General features: G+C 41.1%; 1 protein-coding gene across 5 annotated transcripts in view; it reads left to right on the forward strand.

The window, feature by feature from the left end:
- Nucleotides 1-27,363, forward strand: part of invs (inversin) — a 241,063-nt gene that overhangs the window by 102,035 nt on the left and 111,665 nt on the right. For all 5 annotated transcript variants that reach the window (XM_078237213.1, XM_078237241.1, XM_078237206.1 and 2 more), the window contains exons 5-9: nt 5,848-6,021; nt 10,232-10,399; nt 14,670-14,850; nt 17,644-17,753; nt 23,489-23,660. In XM_078237213.1, the coding sequence (XP_078093339.1) occupies nt 5,848-6,021; nt 10,232-10,399; nt 14,670-14,850; nt 17,644-17,753; nt 23,489-23,660 (805 nt within the window). The remainder of the gene's footprint in view (nt 1-5,847; nt 6,022-10,231; nt 10,400-14,669; nt 14,851-17,643; nt 17,754-23,488; nt 23,661-27,363) is intronic.

Here is a 27,363-nt window from a genome sequence, read left to right on the forward strand (position 1 = left end):
TGGCCCACAGTGCGGATGCCCAATCTTGATTTGCTAGATCTGTTCAAAATCTAACTCCGTTAGCACGCTGGTGTTGCCACACAAAATGATTTGGGTTATCTTCAATGTGAAGATAGGACTTTGTCTCCACAAGGACTGTCTGGTGATCATTCCTGCTAATATTGTCATGATAGCCAATTTCCGCACACACGAGGACGGCCTCAACCGGGATATTGGGTTCATGTCACACTATTTGTAACTCCCACAGTTGCGTGGACCTGCAGAGTTTCACTGGCTGTCTTGTCTGGAGACAATACACATCTTTTTAGCCTGTCTTGATGCTCTCTCCACTCACATTGTTTCGTCTCTTAAAGACTTGATTAGTTGTAAGTATTTGCATTCCAACCATTATTCATGTAAATTGAGTCTGTGTCTTTATAAGCTCTGTTTGTGAACAGAATTCCCACTCACCTGAAGAAGGGACTAAGAGCTCCGAAAGCTTGTGTGGCTTTTGCTACCAAATAAACCTGTTGGACTTTAATCTGGTGTTGTTAAACTTCTTACAATATTGTCATGGACAGATGCACGTGTAACAGTTAGACTGGTGAGGATGTGGTATAGTAAGTAGATTTATCACTTTTGTTGGTTCCTGCACTACATGCTGTAGATACCCCTGGAGCATACATCTTGAGTAATATAGCTGGGATGTCTTGGGATCTGTATATGAATCACAGTGAGTTATTATGCAGATACAGCAAATGATTAGGAAGGCAAAAGGAATATAAAAGTAGGGACATTTTACTACAGCTTTACAGAGCCTTGGTAAGACCAAATCCAGAGTACTGTGAACAGTTTTGATCATTTTATTTAAAAAATGACTGTGTTAGAAGCAGTTCAGAGAAGGTTCACTGTACTCATTCCTGGGATGAAGGGCTTCAGCATTTCTTGCTAAACCTGGTTGCAGATACTTCACTCTTGTCTTTTGCACTGATTAACTTGGCTTTACCATCATGGCTTTACCATCATTCAGGATGGGCGTGTCTGTGGAGCCTCCTTCTCTCATTTGTTGTTTAACTGTCCACTGCCATTCCTGTCTGGATGTGTTGGGACTTAACATTTTAGAAAATACATTTATTAAAGTATTTAGTTTGAATAGAATGATATCGCACCTTCAGTGTCAATGAGATCAATAAGAAATAAAACTCCTAGCGATGACAATCCGAATACAAAGAGCTAAAGGAAATGGTGGTTTTAATCAAATTGTTTATTCATTACTGATATCTTTATACTGCAAATAAACCTATTGATAGCTGACTTTGTTTAAACTTTTGGTACATTCATGGGTCACTATGGAATTCAACCATCTGATGTTAACAAGTTCAGCAGAAACTTTGTGTCTGTTAAACATTACGGGATATTGAATCATCCATCTACTTTGATGCCATTATAGTAGTGCAAAATACTACTGGCACTTGGATTAATATTTCACTGACAGTCTGACACCCTGTAAAACTGAACAATGATGTGGCTTTCTGATAAATATCACAATTGTTTTGTAGTTTGTCCAAAAAAAAACATAACTTATGTGCAGTATAAACATGGACTAAATTTGAGACCTCGTAATGCATACCATAAGGATTGCTTCTGAATTGGATCCTTGTTTCCTAGTCAGTAACTAGAAAATATGTATTCTTTTCATTTCTGAGTTACTTTGCATTCTAGATCTCCTGTTCTATGAATAATAAAATCATAGAATCCCTATAGTGCAGAAAGAGGCCATTCGGCCCAGCGACCCTGCATCGACAACCATCCCACCCAGACCCTGTCCCCATAACCCCAAGTATTTACCCTACTAGTCCCCTGGTACACAAGGTCAATTTAGCATGGCCAATCAACCCAAGCTGGACATATTTTGTAACCCAAGCTGGAGATTTAGGTGGCATAGGTTGGGGAAGGAAACTGCAGGGGATGGGCACAATTGTAATGTGGAGCTTGTTCAAGGAACAGCTACTACGTGTCCCCGATGAATATGTACCTGTCAGGCAGGGAGGAAGCGTCGTGTGAGGGAACCGTGGTTTACTAAAAAGGTTAAATCTCTTGTGAAGAGGAAGAAGGAGACTTATGTTAAGATGAGACGTGAAGGCTCAGTTAGGGCACTTGAGAGTTACAAGTTAGCCAGGAAGGACCTAAAGAAAGAGTTAAGAAGAGCTAGGAGGGGACATGAGAAGTCTTTGGCAGGTAGGATCAAGGAAAACCCTAAAGTTTTCTATAGGTATGTCAGGAGTAAAAGAATGACTAGGGTAAGATTAGGGCCAGTCAAGGACAGTAGTGGGAAGTTGTGCGTGGAGCCTGAAGAGATAGGAGAGGCACTAAATGAATATTTTTCGTCGGTATTCACACAGGAGAGGGACAGTGTTGTTGAGGGGAGTACTGAGGTGCAGGCTGTTGGACTGGACGGGATTGAGGTTCATAAGGGGGAGGTGTTAGCAATTCTGGAAAGGGTAAAAATAGATAAGTCCCCTGGGCCGGATGGGATTTATCCTAGGATTCTCTGGGAGGCTAGAGAGGAGATTGCAGAGCCTTTGGCTTTGATCTTTGTGTCATCATTGTCTACAGGAACAGTGCCAGAAGACTGGAGGATAGCAAATGTTGTCCCCTTTTTCAAGAAGGGGAATAGGGACAACCCTGGTAATTATAGACTAGTGAGCCTTACTTCTGTTGTGGGCAAAGTTTTGGAAAGGATTATAAGAGATAGGATTTATAATCATTGAGAAAGGAATAATTTGATTCGGGATAGTCAGCACGGTTTTGTGAAGGGTAGGTCGTGCCTCACAAACCTTATTGAGTTCTTTGAGAAGGTGACCAAAGAGGTGGATGAGGGTAAAGCGGTTGATGTGGTGTATATGGATTTCAGCAAAGCATTTGGTAAGGTTCCCCATGGTAAGCTTTTGCAGAAAATACGGACACATGGGATTGAGGGTGATTTAGCGGTTTGGATCAGGAATTGGCCAGTTGTAAGAAGATAGAGGGTGGTGGTTGATGGGAAATGTTCATCCTGGAGTTCAGTTACTAGTGGTGTACCGCAAGGATCTGTTTTGGGGCCACTGCTGTTTGTCATTTTTATAAATGACCTGGATGAGGGCGTGGAAGGATGGATTAGTAAATTTGCGGATGACACTAAAGTCGGTGGAGTTGTAGACAGTGCGGAGAGAAGTGGCAGGTTACAGAGGGACATAGGCTGCAGAGCTGGGCTGAGAGGTGGCAAATGGAGTTAAATGCGGAAAAGTGTGAGGTAATTCACTTTGGAAGGAGTAACAGGAATACACAGTACTGGGCTAATGGTAAGATACAGAGGGATCTGGGTGTCCATGTGCATAAATCCTTGAAAGTTGGCACCCAGGTTGATAGGGTTGTTAAGAAGGCATACGGTGTGTTAGCTTTTATTGGTAGAGGGATTGAGTTTCGGAGCCATGAGGTCATGCTGCAACTGTACAAAACTGGTGCGGCCGCATTTGGAGTATTGCGTACAGTTCTGGTCGCCGCATTATAGGAAAGATGTGGAAGCGTTGGAAAGGGTGCAGAGGAGATTTACCAGGATGTTGCCTGGTATGGTGGGAAAATCGTATGAGGAAAGGCTGAGGGGCTTGAGGTTGTTTTCGTTAGAGAGAAGAAGGTTAAGAGGTGACTTAATAGAGGCATACAAGATGATCAGAGGATTAGATAGGGTGGATAGTGAGAGCCTTTTTCCTCGGATGGTGATGGCTAACATGAGGGGACATAGCCTTAAATTGAGGGGTGAGACATATAGGACAGATGTTAGAGGTAGGTTCTTTACTCAGAGAGTAGTAAGGGCGTGGAATGCCCTGCCTGCAGCAGTAATGGACTCGTCAACATTAAGAGCATTCAAATGGTTATTGGATAAACATATGGATGATATTGGAATAAGTGTAGATTAGAGGGGCTTTAGATTGGTTCCACTGGTTGGCGCAACATCGAGGGCCAAAGGGCCTGTACTGCGCTGTAATGTTCTATATTTGGTGTGTGGGAGGAAACCAAAGTACCCGGAGGAAACCCACACAGACATGTGGAGAATGCGCAGTCTCTGCACAGACAGCCACCCAAGGCCTGAACCTGCACTACAGATTGAGCATATTTAACTGACCTCAAGAAACTATCCACCGAGTCCCAGTCCCATTTTGAAGATTGTCTTTCCATGGCTACTATTAAATATGACACATGTAAAGGGTAAAACAGTACCAATAATGACCAGTGATAAGTCGCATTTATATCACAGCTTCATGCCAGAAAGACGGCCAGGGGTCAGGAGCAAATGCATGTTGCAGGACTAGGAGCCACTATATATTAACAAGGTCAGCACTGACCCATGATCCATCTGGAAATCTCAGTAGGTCCTATTCTGCTCTTCTAGGCTAATCTGTATGCTGAATTGTTGCCAGAAACTAGGGCCGTCCTTCTCCCAAAAGCGCTGAATTGGCGGGAAAACTGTTCTAGATCCCGACTTTTTTCAGTTCAGTTTCTCACCCGAATCTCCCCATTCTGTACACTGCAGAGGTCCCAATCGTGAATCGCATTAAAAACTCAGGGGGGCGGGGCCTATTCGCGCCAGAGTCTGACAGCTCTTGAACTCTGCGCATGCGCAGTGGTCCCAATCTGTCAGACTCCCCATTTGCTGGCCAGCCTGGGACCCCCGCAGTGCTGCCCCTCCAGACCCCCCCCCCCCCGCCACCCAACGGCCCGATCATGACCCCCGCCCCGGAGCGCCCCGATGTGCAGATCCCCAATCGCTGCCCTCCCTCCATTCCAGACCAATCCTGTCTGCAGAGTGGCAGTGGGACACCCTCACTCCCACTGATCATCCCTCGCCCCCGCCCACAGTAGGCCCTGCCCCCTTGGCACTGCCAAGGTGCCTCTGGTCATGGGCACTTTGCTCCTTGGGCAGTGCTAGGGGGCACAGGTTGGCACTGCCAGGGTGCCCATGTCCTGGGGGCACCCCCCACGTCACCTGACCCCTTGGGGGGCCCTGATTTCACCCCCCTTCATTCCGGCGGGGTCTCCCGCTAGTTCCCTGAACATGGGGAGCTAATCTAAACCCTGCCAGAATGAAGTACTCCTGGCTGGGTGGGAGATTCAATTGGAACCTGAAAGTTCCCGATAATCACATTGAAAACGTACTTAAAATATATTTTTTAAAGATTCAAATTACTTACCTGCCTACCCGCCAGTTTCCAGCGTGGTCTGACCGGCGACTGTTCTACGGCTCTGGGTGATGCACATGCATTGCCGGCGCGTGCGCAAATTCCGGAACAAGGCCGGCGATGCGCATCTCCCACCGCGACCCTCCAGAAAAGTTGCGGGTTGCAATGGGAGAATCGCGGCCCAGATTTCTGATTGGATGGGAGAGTTCAGGAATTTCTGGAATGAAGAAGCAGTGCTCCCACTAGTTTTTAGTTAATTGCCACGGCCCCTGTCTACTGCTATTCTTCTGGATGAATGCTTGACATTTCCACCCAAATTTGCGTACCTACATGGCTTATTACATTCAACTGACACTGTAGATGCACCACAGACGTTTGAGTCTATTGCGTCAAAGACTTTGCTGGTTCACTGTCTTTGAATCACCTTAGTATAAGGTGCAACATAATGCAATTCCGCAATCCACTGAGATGCTAATGCAGTCTTCCTACTGAATACAATTAAAACTCAATCTTATGATTGTTGTTGTTATTCAATTACCTCTGCCACCCATTCAGCGATGTAGAAACTTATTTTTAACTGTCAGTGATTTCTTGATTATAGAAGCAAATTCACAAAAATAAACCTTGTTACTTTTCTCTCCTGTGTGGACAGGGAAATTACCGCTTCATGAAGCTATTGCTTAGTCGACATGCCAACTGGATGCAGAAGGATCTTGAGGAGATGACTCCACTTCATTTGGCTACTCGCCACAAAAGCCCTAAGTGTTTGGCTTTGCTGCTAAAATTTATGGCTCCAGGAGAAGTAGACACCCAAGACAAAAACAAGGTATTGAAGATGCTATAATAGGAATTATGTTCAGAACTAATGTTTACAATATCATTTACAATATTAACATGAAGCTATGATGGCAATAAATGTATACGGTGTCTTAAAGAAGATATTCCTCCTGACTAAATTCTACTTTCCATTTTTTCAGGCAAAGCTCCTACTTCTGGTTTCATTCACAGCAAATCGGTTTTTTCATTTGTTTCCAGGTCTCTGCACCTGATAGAGTTTAATGAATTAATGTCCATGACCATTTACATCTCACCAGCCATACTCCTGGTTTTAGGACCCCCTGCCCCTTAGTGGCAGTTTAGTATTTAGTTTGTTATAACAATTTGGGGGAAACAAATCAGAAGTTTTTTTTTTCCCTTGAATTGAATGGCTTGCAAGGCCATTCCAGAAGGCAGTTAAGAGTCAGCCACATTGAATGATTCTTTCTTTATGTTTATCATTTGTGAATATAAACACCAGATTTAATCATCAAGCAGAGAATCAGTTTCCATATGTAGATCAATAAATTCCAGCCCTTGCCTCAAGATTTGTGATTTTGTTTGTGTTTTCAAACTGCCTGTCTCATTTTAAACCATGGATGAGTAGAATTTCCTCCAATTGAATTTTGGAAACACAAAACCATTGTTTTCAACTGCTGTCGTAAACTCTGTTACTTTATGACACAAATGGACACAAATCAGATGCCAGAAATGTTGGAGAATGCAAGATTTAGTGAGAGGGAAGAACTGAGGGAGATCAATATTAGTAGAGAAATGGTACTGGGAAAATTGATGGGATTGAAGGCAAATAAATCCCAGGGACTGATAATCTACATCCCAGAGTACTTAAGGAAGTGGCTCTAAAAATAATGGATGCATTGGTGGTCATCTTCCAGGATTCTATAGACTCTGGAACTGTTCCTGAAGATTGGAGGGTAGCGAATGTCACTCCAATATTCAAAAAGGGAGGCAGAGAGAAAACAGGGAATTATAGACCAGTAAGCTTAACATTGGTAGTGAGGAAAATTCTCAAATCCATTATCAAGGACATTATAGCACAGCATTTAGAAAGCAGTGGCAGGATCAGACAGAGTCAGCATGAATTTCTGAAGGGGAAATCATGCTTGACAAATCTGTTGGAATTCTTTGAAGATGTAACTCGTAGAGTTGACAAGGAGGAAGCAGTAAATGTGGTATATTTGGACTTTCAGAAAGCGTTTGACAAAGTCCCACACAAGAGATTATTGTGCAAGATTAAAACGCATGGGATTGGGGAAAGTGTATTGAGATGGATAGAAAACTGGTTGGCAGAGAGAAAACAGAGTAGAAATTAATGGGTGCTTTTCAAATTGGCAGGCAGTAACTAGTGGAGTGTCACAAGGATCGGTGCTGGGAGCCCAACTATTCACAATATATATTCATGATTTGGATGAGGGAATAAAATGTAACATCTCAAGTTTGCAGATGATACCAAGTTGGGTGGGAGGGTGAACTGTGACGAGGATGCAGAGATCCTTCAGAATGATCTGGACAAGTTGGATGAGTGGGCAAATCAATGGCAGATGCAGTATTGTTTGTGTGAGGTTATTCACTTTGGAAGCAAAAACAAGAAGGCAAGAGGGGAATGTGTAGCGGGACCTGGGCGTCCTCGTGCACCAGTCACTGAAGGTAAGCGTGCAGGTGCAGCAGGTGGTAAAGAAGGCAAATGGCATGTTGGCCTTCATTGTGAGAGGTTTTGAGTACAGGAGCGGGGGTGTGTTGTTGCAATTATACAGGCCTTGGTGAGGCCACACCTAGAATATTGTGTGCAGTTTTGGTCTCCTTTTCTGAGGAAGGATGTTCTTGCTCTCAAGGGAGTGGAGCGAAGGTTTACCACGCTGATGACGGGACTGATGTATGAGGAGAGATTGAGTAGGTTAGGATTGTTGTTGCTGGAGTTCGGACGAATGGGGTGGGGGGGGGCACTTGGGAGGAATGGGATCAAAGGTTATGGGACAAAAGCAGGATTAGGCTATTGAGTTGGATGATCTGCCATGATCATGATGAATGGCGGAGCAGGCTCAAAGGGCCAAATGGCCTTCTGCAGCTCCTATCTTCTATGTCTCTATGTTTGTCATTGACACCATTTCCCTAACTCCACCACCACCTCAACTCCCACCCAAACTCGCCAGCTGCTAGTTCAAGTTGAATCAGAATGTGTAAATCATGGCATCCTGTTCAATGCAGCTTTAAATATCAAATTTCACATCCTTCCATCACCAAAATCACGTGCATCTAAAAACATTCCTCCTCTGCTCTTGCCTCTTTCCCCCACCCCCTTCACAGCCCTTACTCACACTCTTGTCATTTCTAGATTTAGTTTTCCAAATTAGGTTCTTTTGAACCTCATCACAATGGGCCCCAAATTGTACAAACAGCTGTCTGCTCTCCTAAATAAGTCCATTCAATGATTACAACCATCATTAACCTATGTTGGCTCCTTGAACTCAATGTGTGGAATTTAAAGTACTCATCCTTCATGGCATCACCATGTCATATCTTCATTAACTCCTGAAGCTTTGTATTTATGCTGCGGACCTTCAATCCATTGATACTAGCCTTTTGTGTGTTAGTTGCAACTTTGACAATAGAACCTTCAGCTGCTTTTGCCCTACTCTCCAGAATTCTCTCCTGAAACCCTCTGTCCACTTTTAGTTCCACATTTAAAAGGATTATTAAAACCTATCCTTTCAGATATCATATCCATTACGGATGGGTTTGTGGCCACCAGCCCCTCCCATTCTCACTGACTAATAAATATCCCACCCCTGGTATTAACATCAAGAACCCAATGTTAGGCATAGAATAACTTGATGCAGATTAAAGCATCTTGTGCCATACTTCAACAATATGTTTGAACTCGAACCCCAGAATAGCACCCCTATTTGTATTAGTCATGCATTTTTGTTTTCAATTTTGTAACCATCGTCAGGCTCTCTGAAAAGCCTTTTGTCAATTAGGACAGAATTAGGAGCAGTTTTATGCAATGAATCTCATGTCTACTGTGAATTCAATCAAAACTGTCCAACTCATTTCACATAGGATCCTTATAGCTAATAGATGGAGAGCACTTTTATCCCATCAGTCTGGACTGGATTTGAAGCTGGGCGGCAAAGGCCATTTTCTACCCCACTGCAATACTCAATTTGTGTGAAAATGATCATGTTCTCCGATGTAGGTAGATTACATGCAAAATAGAATGATGTAACCAAGAATTTATAAGCAGACTGAAACACTGTACCTATATTTCCAGCAAATGGGATGAAGTGGTATTCGAGGAAAAAGTTAAACAATCCAAAACAACTTTTTCTATTGAGATCTCATAATTAGAAGTTATAATATTGTCAGAGCTATATTTAAAAAGGTATAGCCTATCAAATATTGGATCAAAATGTCATGATACTGCTAAACATGAGACAGAGCATGCACGGTAAACAAATATTGTTCAGATTGATTATTTTTATTAATTTCTCTTGTAGAGTATTTGCATTCAAAGCTACAACAGCAAATATACTGAGATAAAAGTAATCAATTTTCTCATTTCGTTTAAATATACTCAACAGTGGAAATACAATCAAAACAATTATTTCCATATTAGTTTATTAGCAGCTGTAGTTAGTCATCAACAATGAATTTTGAATATGAAATAAACTCCCAGAAATGTAGTTGAAATATCCTGCAGCCAAAAAATTGAGACTTAGCAATAATTGTACTGATAGATCTATTTATAACATTGGTTGAATTGATTGGTGATCTCTATCACTTTCTCTACAAATACTGTTGATGGTGCCAATATTTCCAATTTTGCATATCTTTTAATTTATTAAATAATTTCTCCTTCTTGCCTTATCCCTATGCATTTAACTAATAACATATTTCCTGGGTACATAATCTAATGCCATTCTTAGATTGGCAATGGGAAGTGCATTCTGGTTTGACTGAATTGAGTCGATTTCCCACATTTTACCTTTCTCTTCCTGATGATGTGCACTTGGCCTTTATTCAACATCTCTAGCTAATAGAACAGCTAAGATTGACAACTTACTGTGGGACCTGACCCTGTTGTAATAGCAGAATACTAATATTGTGGTTGTAATTTTCCTGAACTAGAAAAATACAGTAACCTGGTGTCTGCAAACTCAATTGCCTTGTTTTTAATTATATTTGGTATTTTTTTGTAGCAAACAGCATTACATTGGAGTGCCTACTACAACCACCCAGAACATGTGAAACTGCTGATAAAGCACGATTCCAATATAGGCATTCCTGACATTGAAGGCAAAATCCCACTCCATTGGGCTGCCAGTAATAAAGACACCACAGCCATTCACACAGTGAAATGCATTCTGGTAAGTGTGTTAATTCAAACTCTCCTGCAGTGAGGGAAGACAATAAAAATTACACTAATTGTGGGAGTAGAACTAATAGGAGTTCTGCTGTATTGATGTAGCACCATAACTTCAGTCTATTAATAATTCAATGTAATTTTGCACTTTAAAAAATTAAATGAGCAGTAAATTGAATTAAGCAACTGGAATCAAACAACATAGGGGGACTTTATCATTCAATTCAAATTTAAATAATTCAGTATTGTGAATTAAGATGCTTTGTGTTATCAGTAGACTAGATCGATTGGGGCATGTGGCAAATGAGAATTAGCTCTATCTGTATCCTCCACCATTTTGATTGCTACGAATTTGCTTTTCTCACAGAATCAATGCACTTCTTATAGCATACTGAGCCCAAGTTGTGTCTGGGCCTAGTTTTAGGCCCAGGCTCATCGTGAATTAAGAGCAATGCCAAAAACAGGTCCTTGGGCCTCAACAACATTTTGGGATTACATGAGTAGCTCTCCCTGTGGGGGAAAAAAAAAATTGGCTCACTGCCGTCAGCTTTCATAAGTTCAGAATGGTGAGAGCTGGAGGTTGGAAATGGATATGGAAGGGTGAGAAAATCTGGTGCCCATAATTGGATGCAATATTCCAGTTGAGGCTGAATCAGTGTTTTATAAAGATTCATCATAACTTCCTTGCTTTTTGTACTCTATCACTTTGTTTATACAGCCCAGGATTCCATAAGCCTTTATAACCTCTTTCTCAACCTGCCCTGCCACTTTCAATTTTTGCACCTACAACCCAAAATCTCTCTGTTCTACACTCTTTAGAATTGTACCCTTTATTTATGATGCCTGTGCTCGTCTTCTTACTGAAAAATATCAATTTGCACTTTTCTGCTTTAAATTTCATATGCCATGTGTCTGCTATAGATGTGGAGATGCCAGCATTGGACTGGGGTAAACACAGTAAGAAGGTTAAAGCCCAACAGGTTTATTTGGTAGCACAAGCCACTAGCTTTCGGAGCACTATCCCTTCATCAGATGAGTGGGATTTCATCACCCTGTTTGTGAACTGAAATCCCACTCACCTGATGAAGGGGCAGCACTCCGAAAGCTAGTGGCTTGTGCTACCAAATAAACCTGTTGGACTTTAACCTGGTGTTGAGACTTCTTACTCTGCTATAGAACCAGCCTTATCTGTGTCCCTTTGAAATCTACCACTTTCTTCCTCGCAGATCACTATATTTCCAAGTGTTGCATCATCTGAAAATTTTGAAATTGTGCCCTATACACTCAAATCCAAGTCACTAATAAATACCAGGGAAAGCAGTGCTCCTAGTACTGACCCCTGGTGAGCACCCCTCCAGACCATTCCCCAGTCCAGAAAGCAACTATTCACTACTACAATCCTGTTTCCTGTCACCTCGCCAATTTCAAATCCATGCTACCACTGTCCTCTTGGCTGCATGGGCTTCAAATTTGCTTTGAAGTTTATTATGTGGCACTTTATCAAATACCTTTTGGGAGTACATGTAGACCACATTCAACCCTCTCTGTTACCTTATTAGGAAACTCAATCAATGTTAGTTGAACACCATTTATCTTTAATTTGATCTGTGTTGACTTTACTTAATTAATCTATACTAGTCCATGTGGCTGTTAATTTTGTCTCACATCATTCCTAAAAGCTTTCCCACTGCTGGGTTAAATTGAATGGCCTGAATTGCTTTGTTTATCTTGAACAAAGGTTTAACATTTGCAATTCTCCAGTTCTTTGGCACCAGCCCCTATTGATGGGAGGTTGGAAGATTTGGCCAATACCTATGCAAATTTCCACCTTTACACCCTTTAACATCCTTGGATGCATCCCATTCTGTCCTGGTGAGCTTATCAATTTTAAGGATAGCCAGTCTTTCTAGTACCTCACCTTTATCAACTTTTAGCCAATCTAGTACCTCAACCACATCCTCTTTCGTCTTTGGCAGAATCCTCTTGATAAAGACAGATGCAAAGTAATCTTTAAAACCTCAAGCGTACCTTCTACTTCCTATGTGTTGTTCTCTATTTTGGTTCCTAATTGGCACCTACTATTATTTTACTGTTTATATCGCAATAGAATATTTTTGGATTACCTTTTATGTTAGCTGCCTTTCTCATCTCCATATTGTCTCTTTCCCTCCTTATTTTCTCATTTCCCTCCAAACATTCTATATTCTGTCTGATTCTCACTTCTGTTATCAATTTAACACCTGGAATATACTCATTTTTCTTTCTCCTCTAAGTTTTATATCTATTTTGTCATCTGGAGAGCTCTGGCTTTGGTAGTTATCTTTCCCTATCTTGGGACTGTATCAAACAATCGTCTCTTCAGAGGCAGTCTAATATTCAATTACAGTTTTGTCTGCCAATCTTTGATTCCAATCTACCCAAGCAAGATACATTCTCTTCCAATACCCTCAGTAGTGTAATGACACCTCTATTATTTCTTAACTCTAAATAAAGAGATCTTGTCCTTGACCCTTCTTTGACTGTACTGCAATATTCTTCTTAATTAATACTGCCACTCTGCCTCCTTTTTTTTCTTCATTATCTTTCCTGAATAGCTTGTATCGAGGAATATTTAGTACCCAGAACTGACTTTTTTTGAGCCAGCTCTCAGCTCTCTGTTGTCATCACAGTATGGGGCGGCACGGTAGCACAGCGGTTAGCACTGCTGCTTCACAGCTCCAGGGTCCCGGGTTCGATTCCCGGCTCGGGTCACTGTCTGTGTGGAGTTTGCACATTCTCCTCGTGTCTGCGTGGGTTTCCTCCGGGTGCTCCGGTTTCCTCCCACAGTCCAAAGATGTGCGGGTTAGGTTGATTGGCCATGTTAAATTGCCCCTTAGTGTCCTAGGATGCGTAGGTTAGAGGGATTAGCGGGTAAAATATGTAGGGGTAGGGCCTGGGTGGGATTGTGGTCGGTGCAGACTCGATGGGCCGAATGGCCTCCTTCTGCACTGTAGGGTTTCTATGACTTTCTATGACTTCTATATTCCCTTGTGGCTATTTGCACCTGTACTTACCTAAATGTGTATTTATCAACATATACTGTAAATCTAATTTAGACCTTCTTGTATTCTCTTCTCATCTGAACCCACCTAATTACAGTTTCTTACTCGAGAGTCATCTGTCTCAACCAATGCTTTATGCACTTGTTTTTCCTTTTGAATGCTGCATTTGTCAAATTAGTTTAAACCCTCTGCAACAGCTCTAGCAACCGGCCTGTGACGACATTGGTCCAAGCCCTGTTGAGGTGTAATCAGGCTACCTGTCCAGGCCTCGCCTACTCCAGAACAGATCCCAATGTCCCAGAAATCTAAAGTCCTCCCTGCTGCACCATTGTCCAGCCTTGCATCTGTCTGCTCTGCTCTTCCTATTTTTTCACCAGCACATGGCATTGGGAGTAATCTGGAGATTTCTAATTTTAAATTCCTGTTCGCTGATTTCTATCCAAGCTCCCTAAGATGAGCCTGCAGTACCTTAGTCACCTTTCACTTATGTCATTGTTGCTGATATCTGCAACTCCTGGCTGTTTGCACTCCCTCCTCAGGATGCTCTGCAGCTGTTTGGTGACATCCTTGACTCTGGTACCAAGGAGGCCGCATACCATGCTGGATTCATGTCTGCAGTCACACACAAGCCTGTCTGTTCTGACTACTGAATCACTTGCCATTATTGCTTTCTCGATCTATCGTGTCACCCTGTCTACAGCTGAACCATCCAGGGTGTCATGGTCATTCTGTACTCCCCAGAGGAATGATGTGGAGATGCCGGCGTTGGACTGGGGTAAACACAGTAAGAAGTTTAACAACACCAGGTTAAAGTCCAACAGGTTTATTTGGTAGCAAAAGCCACACACGCTTTCGGTGCCCCAAGCCCCTTCTTCACGTGAGTGGAGAAGGGGCTTGGGGCTCCGAAAGCTTGTGTGGCTTTTGCTACCAAATAAACCTGTTGGACTTTAACCTGGTGTTGTTAAACTTCTTACTGTGTTCTCCCCAGAGGAAACCATTGTGTTCCCCAGTGTTCAAAACTGAATACCATTTAGAGATTAAGCTGCTTCCAAGGGATCTCTGCACCACCTGCCTGATCCTCCTTGTCTGTTTGGCAGTCACCCAATCTCTCTCTACTTGGACCCTCTTAGGGTGCTGGGTGACCACCTCCTGAAATGTGTTATTTAGAAGATTTACTAATTTTATATGTATTGACAGTGCATATTGTAATATTCTGTTTTTTTCACCTGATAGGAGGCTGCTCCTACTGAATCACTATTGAATTGGCAGGACTATGAAGGACGAACACCACTTCACTTTGCTGTTGCTGATGGAAATGAAGCTGTGGTTGATGTACTGACCTTGTATGAAGGATGCAATATAACATCTTATGATAATTTATTTCGAACTCCTCTGCACTGGGCTGCTTTATTAGGTAATTAGTCCTAAAAGGGAGTTTTGTACATGTTCAGGAAATCATTATTATAATTATGTATCCACAGACCTAGGACAGGTTGTGCACAATCTATATAAATTCAATTGAAAATGGTTTTAAATTCTGGTCTGTGAGTTGTGCATATAGTTGAGATTCATTGTTCTTTATTTTCAATGTTTTGAATCATCATGTGTTTTATGGATAAAATTTTAGATTTGAGTCATCTTTGCACAGAGCGTGGACACAAATCATTCATAGCCAGTGCTCCAAATCAATTTTCCCTCTAAATTTTCTTTCTTGTGGGAGGGGCTACAAATTCCTCTGAACACTACATTTTGTCTGTAGACAGTTTACATGTGAACAGTGACTGAAATTTCACAACTTTGTGGTAGCTTCCAAACTGTAACATGGCCGTATACACAAGTACGTTAGAGGAAACAATTTTATCCTCCCACTGGTCCCATTCTATTCCTCAAAGCTCCAATAATAGCACCACCTCGCTGTATTCCCAATTCCATTTCTTCTTTAACAAGTCACATTAAACACTGAGCCAACTAAAGAGGGTAATCATTAGAGAAGCTAAGAAAGAAGTTAAAAGAGACCAACTTGGGAAAATCACGCAGTGAGTATGAAGAGAAGTGAGATTGAACATCCTATCTCCTCTTCCAATATTCCTTTTGATATATTCTCACTATAATTACTTGCTTAAAATGATATCTCGTGGTGATATCTCGGTCTTAAATGGATGACCCCTTATTTTTAAACAGTGACCCCTAGTTCTAGCTTCTCCCAGAAGAGGAAACATCTGCTCCACATCGACCATGTCAAGACCCCTCAGGATCTTATTTGTTTCAATCAAGTTGACTCTTACTCTAATAAACTCACAAGGGATAAAAGCCTAGCCTGTCCAATCTTTCCTCATAAGATAACCTGCCCATTTCTGGTATTAGTTCAGAAAACCTCCCGTGAACTGCTTCTGATGCATTTACATCCTCCTTTAAATAAGAAAACCAAGACTGTACACAGTGTTCTGGATGTGGTCTCGTGTCCTGTACAACAGAAGCATGACCTCCCTACTTTTATATTCAGATGCCCTCGTAAAAAGGATAATGTTCCATTCGCTTCTCTAATTACTTGCAGTATTACCTGCATATTAACCTGGTGATTCATGCACGAGGACACTCTGGTAGCGCTGCAATTTCTCACTATTTTGATATGTTTATTTTCATTTTTCCTGTCCCAACTATCAGAGGAAACTAACTGGCTTAACATCTATCAGAGGGAGCTCTGACGAAGGGTCATCTAGACTTGAACCATTGGCTCTGTTCTCACCCCAAAGATGCTGTCAGACCTGCCGAGATTTTCCAGCATTTTCTGTTTTTATTTCAGATTCCAGCGCCTACAGTATTTTGCTTTTATGTTCTATGACCAAACCCTCTTTAACCTCTACATCTTATAATATGTTTGATCTCAGCTTATCACAAATAAGAATCACTACAGAATATTTTCTGCCACTAATAAAATTTGATTACACATCAAGTAAAATTTTCCTTGTGCTTTCTTCCACAGACGTGTAGTTAATGTATTTCAAAAAACCATAAGATATAGGAACAGAAGTAGGCCATTCAGCCCATCGAGTCTGCTCTGCCATTCAGTTAAATCATGGCTGATTTGATTTAATCTTCAACTCCACTTTCCCATTTTATCCCCATAATCCTTGAATTCCCTTATTGATTAAAAATCTCAGCCTTGAACATACTTAATGACCCAGTCTCCACAGCTCTAAAGATTTCCACAGATTCATTACCCTTCATTCAGTATTGTTAATTCTGGTAGACAGCTAACACGCATAAATTAAATTCCTGTTGGAACAAATGTATCTGATCTTTCTTTCTTCCTGCATACTCTGCCATCCAACAACCTTCTCCACTTGTATTCTGGCGATGGTGTTTATGCTCATATATGATTTCAGTGAAGCCCACACACTGCTGCATATTTCCCAAATGGCCATTCTACTTGTGCAAACCTAACTGCTGATTATTGATAGGCTGTTGAATTTTGGGCAGCGCTGATCCTGCTCTTGTTCTTATCCCAAGTATACATCTAATTTACAACAGTGTCTTCACATTAGCAAATGCATAAAAGGGCGCTCCAGTCCCCTATCTTTCTTTAACTCCAGACAGGGAGGATAATTAACTGAGAATAGCATGAGACTTTATTGATCTCTATTATTCATAACTTGGTCAATGCATTTTTCCCAAAAAGTCATTAAGAAGCTTTTGTGTAAGGTTTGTTCCACGTCTAAAAACATTACAAATACACTACTCAGGTAGTTGCATGGCCAACATATTTTAACTTCTTACTCCACAAGTACTTTTTGCTGACAAAATTATTTAAAACAAATATACTTAATGTTCTAATTTTGTACCATGCACATTGAATCTTTGAAATACAGTATGCTTTTGGTTTTTATACATACAAACTTTAGTTATCCAAACTATTTGCTTTGAAATCGTAGAATCTATATGAATTTACCTTGTGCCTCTCCCCAGTATCCTATTTTGGACATTCTTCCTTTTCAGGTAACAATCCAATTCCCCCTCAATTGACCCCAGTTTAATCCAGAATTTAGCCAGAAGTCTAAGCTTTAAAAACACAATCGATAAATGTATATAATACCTATAACTCTGAAAGCCTAGAAATTTGACATTGCTGGTTGTTTTGCTTGCATTGTTTGCTCATGCCACTTGCATGATTTTATGACTTAATCATAGATTTTATGTCTATATTTAGGTCATGCCCAAATAGGACACCTTCTACTGGAAAGGAATAAATCTGGTACTATTCCATCAGACAGCCAAGGAGCCACACCACTGCATTATGCTGCTCAGAGCAATTTTGCTGTAAGTACTAGGGTTCTGAGGAATGTGGAGGAACAGAGAGATCTTGGGGTTCATATCCACAGATCTCTGAAAGTTGTCACTCAGGTGGATAGAACCGTGAAGAAGGCCTATAGTGTGTTAGTGTTTATTAACAGGGGGTTTAAGAGCCGTGGGGTTATGCTGCAACTGTACAGGATCTTGATGAGACCACATTTGGAATATTGTGTGCAGTTCTGATCACCTCACTATAAAAAGGATGTGGAAGCATTGGAAAGGGTGCAAAGGAGATTTACCAGGATGCTGCCTGGTTTGGAGGGTAGGTCTTATGAGGAAAGGTTGAGGAAGCTAGGGCTTTTCTCTTTAGAGCGGAGGAGGATGAGAGGCGACTTAATAAAGGTTTATAAGATGATGAGGGGGATAGATAGAGTGGACGTTCAGAGACTATTTCCTCGGGTGGATGTAGTTGTTACTAGGGGGCATAACTATAAGGTTCATGGTGGGAGATATAGGAGGGATGTCTGAGGTAGGTTCTTTACGCAGAGAGTGGTTGGGGTGTGGAATGGACTGCCTGCTTTAATAGTGGAGTCGGACACTTTAGGAACTTTCAAGCGGTTATTGGATAGGCACATGGAGCACACCAGAATGATAGGGAGTGGGATAGCTTGATCTTTGTTTCGGACAAAGCTTGGCACAACATCGAGGGCCGAAGGGCCTGTACTGTGCTGAACTGTTCTATGTTCTATATACTGCTAAAGGAGAAGCCTCAAGAGGAAGACTCTTTTGCAATTGTAAATTGTTCAACATTACTATTTTGTGTGATTGTAGCAAGATCAGGTAACACTTTGCGATAAGTACTATTCATTTCTCATTTTTAAATTGTTACCTCCCGCTGACCCCACCAGCTTTGCTGAGATCAGTACCGGGGTCACCAACACCCGACCCTAGCATTTATACTGGAGTCAAAAGCCCTTTGGTTTTTGAATATAATAGTTTGGATATTCTTCAAGGCAAAATTGAACAAATACTTTGAAATGAAACAGATTATCTGATACAACTGTTAGGAAAACAGAAAGGTGAACTAAATTGACCTGCATTCAATTTTGGCCTTGAACTTTGTGTTTTTAAATTCTCTGATATTAGCACTCCCAGAGCTTAAAACCTTCTTTGTAGTTTGGGACTAAACTCAATTTTATATTCGGCATACGATCAGAGCGCTCTACTAATCTGACAATATAGTGCTTGTTTTGATGGTGAATGTTCTGCAGTGACTGGACATTTACAGCTCCTAGATTTTTCTCAACTTCACTCTGAGAGGATGTGTTGCCTATTTCTAACTTGTATCCTCATTCACTTCCTCTTGTCCACTTTTACGTCTCCCATTGTAAAAATCTGTGTACCCTAGTTTGGCATAATTCTTGGAGTGATATTTAACCCATTTTCTTCAATATACAGTACTTATCCATATTAAATTTCTTGTGCCAGTAGTTAGCCCATACAGATTTTATTTAACTTGTTCTGTAGGTCTAGTTCAGATGGCTGGACAACTGGTTCACGATGCAGATTGACGCCAGCACAATTTCAATTCCTGTACCGGCTAAGGTAATTCATGAAGGCCCACTTTCTCAACCTTGCCCCTCACCTGAGGTGTGGTGATCCTTGGGTTAAATCACCACCAGTCAGCTCTCCCCCTCAAAAGGAGAAAGCAGCTGATGGTCACCTGGGACTTTGCCTTTTTACCTTTAAACTGAAATGAATCAAACTTGATTTTCGATGGCAAGTTTAGTTTGTATCCACTAGGCAAGCTTAGACTGTATTTACCATACAAACGCAAAATCTCCACACCATTCAATGCATTTCAATTATGAGCCAGTAATGAGATGCTGTTTTATGCAAAGCTAACAGAGGAGCAACACAATTTATACTTTTCGATGTTTGAATTTTGCCACATTCTGCCCCTCCCCTGAAGTTGTTGTGCCACTTGTACATAAGTAATGGCAAGTACAACTAATTTGACAGGAAATTCTCATTATAACTTAGAAATGGCTCTTAAATTAGGTCAGAGTTTTAACAACACCATGTTAAGTTCAACAGGTTTATTTGGTAGCAAATGGCATTAGCTTTCGGAGCGCTGCTCCTTCGTCAGATGGACTGGAAATCTGCTCTCAAACAGGGCACAGAGACACAAAATCAAGTTCCCTGAAAGCTAAGGCATTTGCTACCAAATAAACCTGTTGGACTTTAACCTGGTGTTGTTAAAACTCTTACTGTGTTTACCCCAGTCCAACGCCGGCATCTCCACATCATAAATTAGGAACAGTACAGATCCCATCATTGATACTTGAGAAATTCCACTCTTTTCCTGTTTCTCAGTCTCATTAATACCTGCTTTTTCCTATTGTTTAGTCAGTTTCTTACCAGTCTTGGGTATTGCCTTTAATTACGATTCAGTTTAAGTAGCTGTCTTTTGTGTGGAATTTTGTTAATGGCTTCGAAAGCCTAGATATACCAATAATAAGGTATCTAGGGTGCTAATGGCCTCAATAAAATCAAGGAATTTAATAGGACAAGATATCCCCTTCGGATGGTAGCAGGTTACTCGTTTATTGTAATGCTAGGTAATCCTAAATTTTATCTTTGATCAATTTCATAATCTGTTACATTTTACAAACCTGAGTGGCCTCAACATTCAAAGCTTTTTGTACCTGTAGCTAATGCAGTGCCCCTGTCATTAAGTGAAAAGGTCAGTTTTTTTAAAAATCCATCACCGGTAACATGCACGATAAAAATAACATCAATAAACAGCTAAAAAATATTTCAAAACGCCTCATAAAAGAATGGGGAATTTTTAAACCAGAAATAGAATGGTAAATCAAAATTCAGGAACAAAATGAAAAGCATTCATGAATGGCCTCAGCTGCATATGATTTAATTGAAAATGCCCTTGCAAACTCTGCATGAAACCAGAAACAAAAGTTCACCAAAAAGACTTTAAAACAGAAAATGATCCTAAAATTGATGAGGAAATCTGGGAGAGGTATAGCTAACCAGCCTTGATGGAACAGTTCAGTAAAAGTCAGAACTTGACTGGCCATTTCCCTCCACCATTCCACTCAGCTCAACTTAACTGATCCTCGTGAGGCATAAATTATTTGCCTGACCAACTTGGCAAAAATCTCATTGGCCAAATCTTGCACACCCCAACTGAGTCAAATTATCCTTTGCTTCTTTCTCCTTCCATGCTCTTGACACTTTCCCTTCCCCCTCCTTCCTCATCTGCACTTGTCTCCCCATCTTTTGCTCTCTCTTCTTCCTCCTGCACTCCTTTCCTTTTTTTTTGCTCTCTGCATCTCTCTGCCATCTCCCTTTCCTTTCCCCTTCTCTGCCTCACCAATACCCAAGCTTTTCATCCCTCCCCGTTCCTCTCCTCTTTTCAACCCACCCTTATTCTTCCACCCTCCTCTAATTTCCACGCTCCCTTCTGCCTCTCTCTGTGTCCCCTTTGTCTCGTTATGTCTCTGCCTCTGCTTTCTCTGAGAAATATCCATGCCCTTGATTTCCCCCCCATGTTCAAAACAAGTTTAATAAATAGAAATGGCTGTAGTATAGTCACCTTTTATAAATGCAAGCAAGCAAAACGTTAGAAGGCATGAAGGGTACTTACTAATAACAAACTAAAGAATGTCAAAAGAGAACTCACAAAGCAGGTAGGAACTTGGCACTCCTGAGAGTGAAAAAATGAACACTAATTGCTACTTCACTTAGAAGGTTATGAGTAGTTCTGACCTGTCTAACAACAATAAGTTAGAGCAATTAAAATGCTCATTCAATCAGTCGTGTTTTATGTACTATGTCGGAGTACTGTGTGGTACAGATTGTGGAAACAAAATACGATGGATTTTAGAAGTCTGAAAGAAAAAGTGCTGGAAATGCTTAGCAAGTCGGGCAGTATCTGTGGAAATAGAAACAGAGCTAATATTTCAGGCTGAAGCCCTTTTATCAGAGCTGTAAGAAGTTAGTGATGTAACAGGTTTTAAGCAATACCAAGTGTGATGATGATAACTTAATTGATATAGGATATATATACTTTTTTATGTTTAAGGGGAAAATTCAGCTCTGTGCTACACACAGTCGGTATGTCTGGCGGGAATGCAGCTCAGATGCTGGAGAGCAGGATAATTACTCATGTTAGCCTTACAAGTGCTTATGTTAAGTAGAGTTAATGGACTTCCGTTTACTTAAGCTCTCCAGGGATTTCTGCTTGGAATGATTGACATGATCATGTGAATATGTGGTTTATGTGCAGTCCTGTGGATGTAGCCGAGAAAGCAAAAGGCTTTTGCAGAAAGCAATTAGTTTGCATCTGAAGCGTGGTTTAAGTTAGAAAGATTTTGCAGGTTTCTTAAAGTTCTATCTCTCTGAAAGCTCCAAGACTTTAACAAATGTTAAAGCAGCTATGCCTGGGTTTGCTAACAGTATTTATTTTAAAGTGGCATTTAAGTGTGCAAGAGAAATATTGCTTATTTGGAACTAGACAGTGATAAGTTAGAAATTAAAGTTGTTTCCTTTCATTTTAAATATTGTTCAACTGTTAAGAGTTAAGCTGCTTCATTTGTTAGAGTTATGTTTAAGCTATGTTATTGCATAAAGTTTGTTTTACACTAAGATTTCTAATTTGTCAGTGGAATTACTCCTGGAGCGAAACATCCTATCCTTTCATTTATGGCCAAAATAGAAAAATTGTTGGGGTCTAGTCTGGCTTCCTAATGTAATTTGGGGTTCTGGTCTGGGACCCTGGAAGAGGCATGTTAAGAAAGGAAAGGTCAAAAATATGTTCTGGAGTAGAAGGGCAGGAGATATTAAAAGTTTTTTTTAAATGATGGTGCAAAGCTAAACAGGTAATAATGGGGCAACAAAAGATGTGCCAAGAGGAGTTGTGTAAATAACAACAACAGAATCATTGGGCTGAATTTTACAGGGCAACTCATTCCCTGCCTCTGACTGAGAAGTTGATTGTGAGCCTATCCACCCAAAAGCTGGTTGCCCTGCAGCAGTTTTACACTGGGAACAACCTTAACTGTTACAGGGCGAGTTTTCCCACCCCCATCTGGGAGGAAATCCCACTTTATAGAGCTGTCAGCAAATCTGATAGGCCAACAGCTTTGTGGTTCCCGCAGTGCCACTGTTGGGGCTACCAGCAATCCCAAAGAAGAGGAGGGGTTGGAGCCTGGACTGCATTAGCAGACCCCAGTGAGGGGGAGGTGGGGGGAGGAAAGGGGGTGGGGGGGGGGGTGGTTGGGGAAGGTGGGTTTGAGAGGCCAGAGGAGAGGGTTAAAGGGGTGTGTGGCGGGAGGTGGTAGTGCCTCCAATAACCTTTCTCATCTGACAGCAATGTGTGCAGCGAAGGCTCCAGCCTGATCTGTACCTTCCCCTTCCATGGATAAAATAGCAGCAGAGGTGGGATGAGGCACTTAAATGGCTACTAATTAGCAACATAAGGGCCTCAATAGGCCAAAAATGGGCAAACTACCTGACACCTTCCTCACCCACTGTAAAATGGGAGACAGTAGGAAGGCCATGCACTTTGCAATCCCTCTGCCTTCAAGTACGCCAGCGGAGGCTATACAATTCAACCTACTTTCAGCAGCTGGTGTCTAACAAAAAAGGGGAACAGTGGGTATGATAGGTTGCTAAAAAGGTAGTTTACAAAATACTGAACGCAGATTGTGTGGAATAAGTTCCTACATTTTCTTGTGTAGGAGACTGTCGAAGTCTTCTTGAATCATCCATCAGTGAAAGATGATCCAGACTTGGAAGGGCGCACTGCATTTATGTGGGCTGCAGGAAAAGGCAGTGATGATGTCCTTCGAACAATGCTAAGAGTAAAATCAGACATCGACATCAACATGGCAGACAAATATGGTGGAACAGGTCAGTTTTCCAGTTTAAACCACTATTAAATAATATCCTACTCGCCTCTTATCATCCAAGCAGTTTTTGAAAAGAAGAAATGGTCTAATTGCAGTCCACAATGAGGAATGTATGGCTGCTAATTAATAGCTTGATGCACGTTAAAAATAACGTAATGAAAATGCTCATTTTTGATTTCTGGCCATTCTTGGAAAAAATAGCTACATGTTCTAAAATTTGCAATAAAAGGTAGGCCCATGTAGGTGAGACATTACTGAAGTTGGTGCTCAGTAACAGATTATTATATTACCGTCCTCATGTTCTGGAAGAAATATTGTGCGGAATCCTCTGGTGGTGGTGAGCTTGGAGAAGTGCGAAGGGCATTATGTGGGATGATGGTGCACCTGAATTCTGCCACCTCCCTGCATCGCCAGAATTAAGTTATGGGTGGGAAGGCCCCCTCCCCCACCCAATGACCAGCAGCTCTTGGTTGATGAAACTTCAACCCCCAGGATCTTTATTTCAGGGAAAGGATAGCCTCACCACGGCCTGATTAGCATGTGGTGTGGTGGGTGTTCCTGAAAAAAGCAACATGGGTTTCTCACTGGCTCTCCAGCCCACAGGTGAGATCCCCAGTGTTTCAGCAAGATTTTTCTGATTGTTTGCTTTTCATCTAAAGGAGTTGTTAACAGTGGATGAATCATAAAAATCGGGGCAGATTTTACTTTGTTGTTCATGGCCCCTTCTGACCTGAACACACAGATCAAAATCAGCCAGGGTGGATTGCATGCTTATAAAAGAGCCCTCCTAATTTTTCCTCTCAATTTTAGATTAATGGAAAATTGAGTGGTCTTTGTTATATAATAAGCACCCTTTCCCCAATTTTCTCCCATGTGCTTCATCTGGTGATTAATTATGTCTAGGAAGCACAACAGCATTATTTTACTACATTCAGTGCAATTAAGAGTTTTCCCAATTTTGAGCAGTATTTATATTCTGCAAGCCATGTTGAAGTACTTCCTCCAATAAAAACAATCTTCTGCTATTTTTGTTGCGTTCAATGACATTTGAGTGTTTGGTGCCCAGAGACGGAGTTAATCAAACTATAAAGACATCTTAATAATGCAGCTTAGACCAAGCCTGAAGTTATCTTGACTGTGAATCTTCCTCGCTGTAAACTTCAGCTGCTCAGTCTTGTAACTAATTCAATATCTGAAGTTCGATAATACTGGATGATGAGTTACTATTTCTTATTAAACATAAATGGTGATTTTGAACACATTTTTGCTAGAGTTTTGTCCCATTCTGATTTTCCAAATCTCCTCTTCTCCCTTCTCCCACTTGCTTGTCTTCTAGTATTTGGCTTCATGAAATGAACACAGTAAGAAGTCTCACAACACCAGGTTAAAGTCCAACAGGTTGATATGGTATTTGCTACCAAATAAACCTGTTGGACTTTAACCTGGTGTTGTGAGGCTTCTTACTGTGTTCACCCCAGTCCAATGCCGGCATCTCCACTTCATGAAATGAAGACAGACATTTTTTCTGTCTGCCTCACTTTGTGTTGTCCCTCTTACTTGTGCTATAGTGAAAAGTACATTTCCATCATTAACTCAAATTCTGGTGCTCTGAGCATTCAAGTAAGATTATTGGTAAATTTATAAGTATGTGCCCCATGTGTGTATGACAGTCTAATGGCAATTCAGAAAAACTTCACAATTACCTTTTTATCCCAGAGACCTATTGGTTGGTGTGGTGGGGGTCAAGAAAGCAGATTGTGGGTTTATACATGGCAAAAAATCTAATGCTCTGAAAGTTAAGTCCAAGAGAAAAAAAACAGTATTTGGAGCAGACAGTTGGATATTGTACTTGTGGAAGCACAAAAATCAAAGGAAAGTGCTCTAATAATTATGGAAAATTAATGGAATGAGTGTAGTCATGCCATTCCCCCTCATCCTCTGCAGTGAGATGGATGGTGGGATGCTGGGGGTGTGGAGAAGGGTGGTAGCTAAATAAATCGGCATTTGGAATTCCTGATCAGTAACTCCAGACCCAGAGTGGATTTCAGGGTCAAGGGCCAGCATAAACTGCCCTACCTCATGCAAGCTAATTGGAAAAGGCAGAACAAATATGAATCAATTCCATCTGAGATAAACAAAGAAAATGCAGAATTCCATAAATGTTTGTTCCTTGTGAGCAGAATGACATCATTGCCCATTTACACATAACTGGAAGAAATTGCCACTCGATGAAGCAGTGTTTGGCTTAATGCTGTATTGCAGATTCCATTAGGATTCCACAAGAGCTGAGGCACAATTTTAATATCATGGCCTAATATGACTGGGTTAATGGACAAGTCTAAAAGGTACCCAAATCTTTGAAAGTGCAGAACAAGTGAAACTGTTTATTAACTGAGAGAGTACAAAAGTTTTAAACAAAAAGCTACACTTTTATAAATAACTGGTTAGACTTCAGCTGGACCATTATATCTATTTTTGGACATCACATATTAGAAAGGGTGACAAGGCTCTGAGGAGGGTCAGAGAAGATTTACTAAAATGAAACCAGGGATGAGAGACTCCAGTTCCGTGGAGAAACTAGAGAAGCTGGCGTTCTTTGCAAAGAAAATTAAAGACCAATTTTAATCGAATTGTTTAGTGTTATGATGAGGGTAAATCAGAAGAATTTTTTTGACTGGCAGGTTGATCAGAAGGATTTAAGATAATCGACAAGGAGACCAGAGGAGTGATGAGAGGAAGTTTTTTTTATAGTGCAGTGAGCTGTGCACTCTGTAATGTACTGCCTAAAAGGATGGTGGAAAGCAGGTTCAATAGTAACTTTCAAAGGGAGTTGAATACAATGTATGGCTGTAGGGAAGATTAGGGGACTAAGGCTAATTGTAATCTTTCAAAGAACCAGCACAGGCATGACGGGCTGAATGATTCTATGAGTACAGGAGACCTTCTTTTGATTACAATATTTGTCTGCTGCATGAACAGACCTACTACATCTTTCCCCTTCCCACCACAAAAATATTATATCAACCGGCATTTGGTTTATCCACAGGATTTGCAGTTAATTACTATCAAATCCTGAACTATAATCATTGATCACAACAGACACTTTTTAAGGAGCAGAGACATGAATTCATTGCCATGTTCTTAAGTTTTGCTACATCTACGTTGCAGTGTCTCCTAGCTCCCACTGACCGCCTACTCTGTTCCAGCTGTTGCACCCCCTTTTATACAGTATATAATCCCAACATGTGTCCCTCTCTTTAGCTCTGAAGAATATTCATATGGACTCGCAATATTTTCTCTCCCTACAGATGCTGTCAGAACTTGAGTTTCCCAGCATTCTCTGTTTTTGTTTCAGAGAGTCAGAGCTGTCAATCAAGCAATGTTTTCTCTGGGGCTCAGGTGTTTCAATAGTCTTAATGGATTTCCAAGTTCTCAGCCAAGAATATGTAATGAAGATTGGTTGAGAACCCAGAAATCCATTCAGCTGTTGAAACAACTGAGCCCCAGAGAAAGCATTGTTTGATTGACAGATGTGGCTGTATGATCTCTGCTGTCAATTTCACGGTGTCTATTTACACAAGGTTAAAAGATTTCATGTGACTGTAGTTTCAGCTATTTAAATTTTAAAGGGATCTGGATGAATTATATATTTATTGCCCTTTAATTAAAAATGGGTTTTTCTTTAAAAAAGTAGAAAGTAAGCA

This window comes from Mustelus asterias, chromosome 2 (assembly GCF_964213995.1).
Source record: "Mustelus asterias chromosome 2, sMusAst1.hap1.1, whole genome shotgun sequence".
Taxonomy (NCBI): domain Eukaryota; kingdom Metazoa; phylum Chordata; class Chondrichthyes; order Carcharhiniformes; family Triakidae; genus Mustelus; species Mustelus asterias.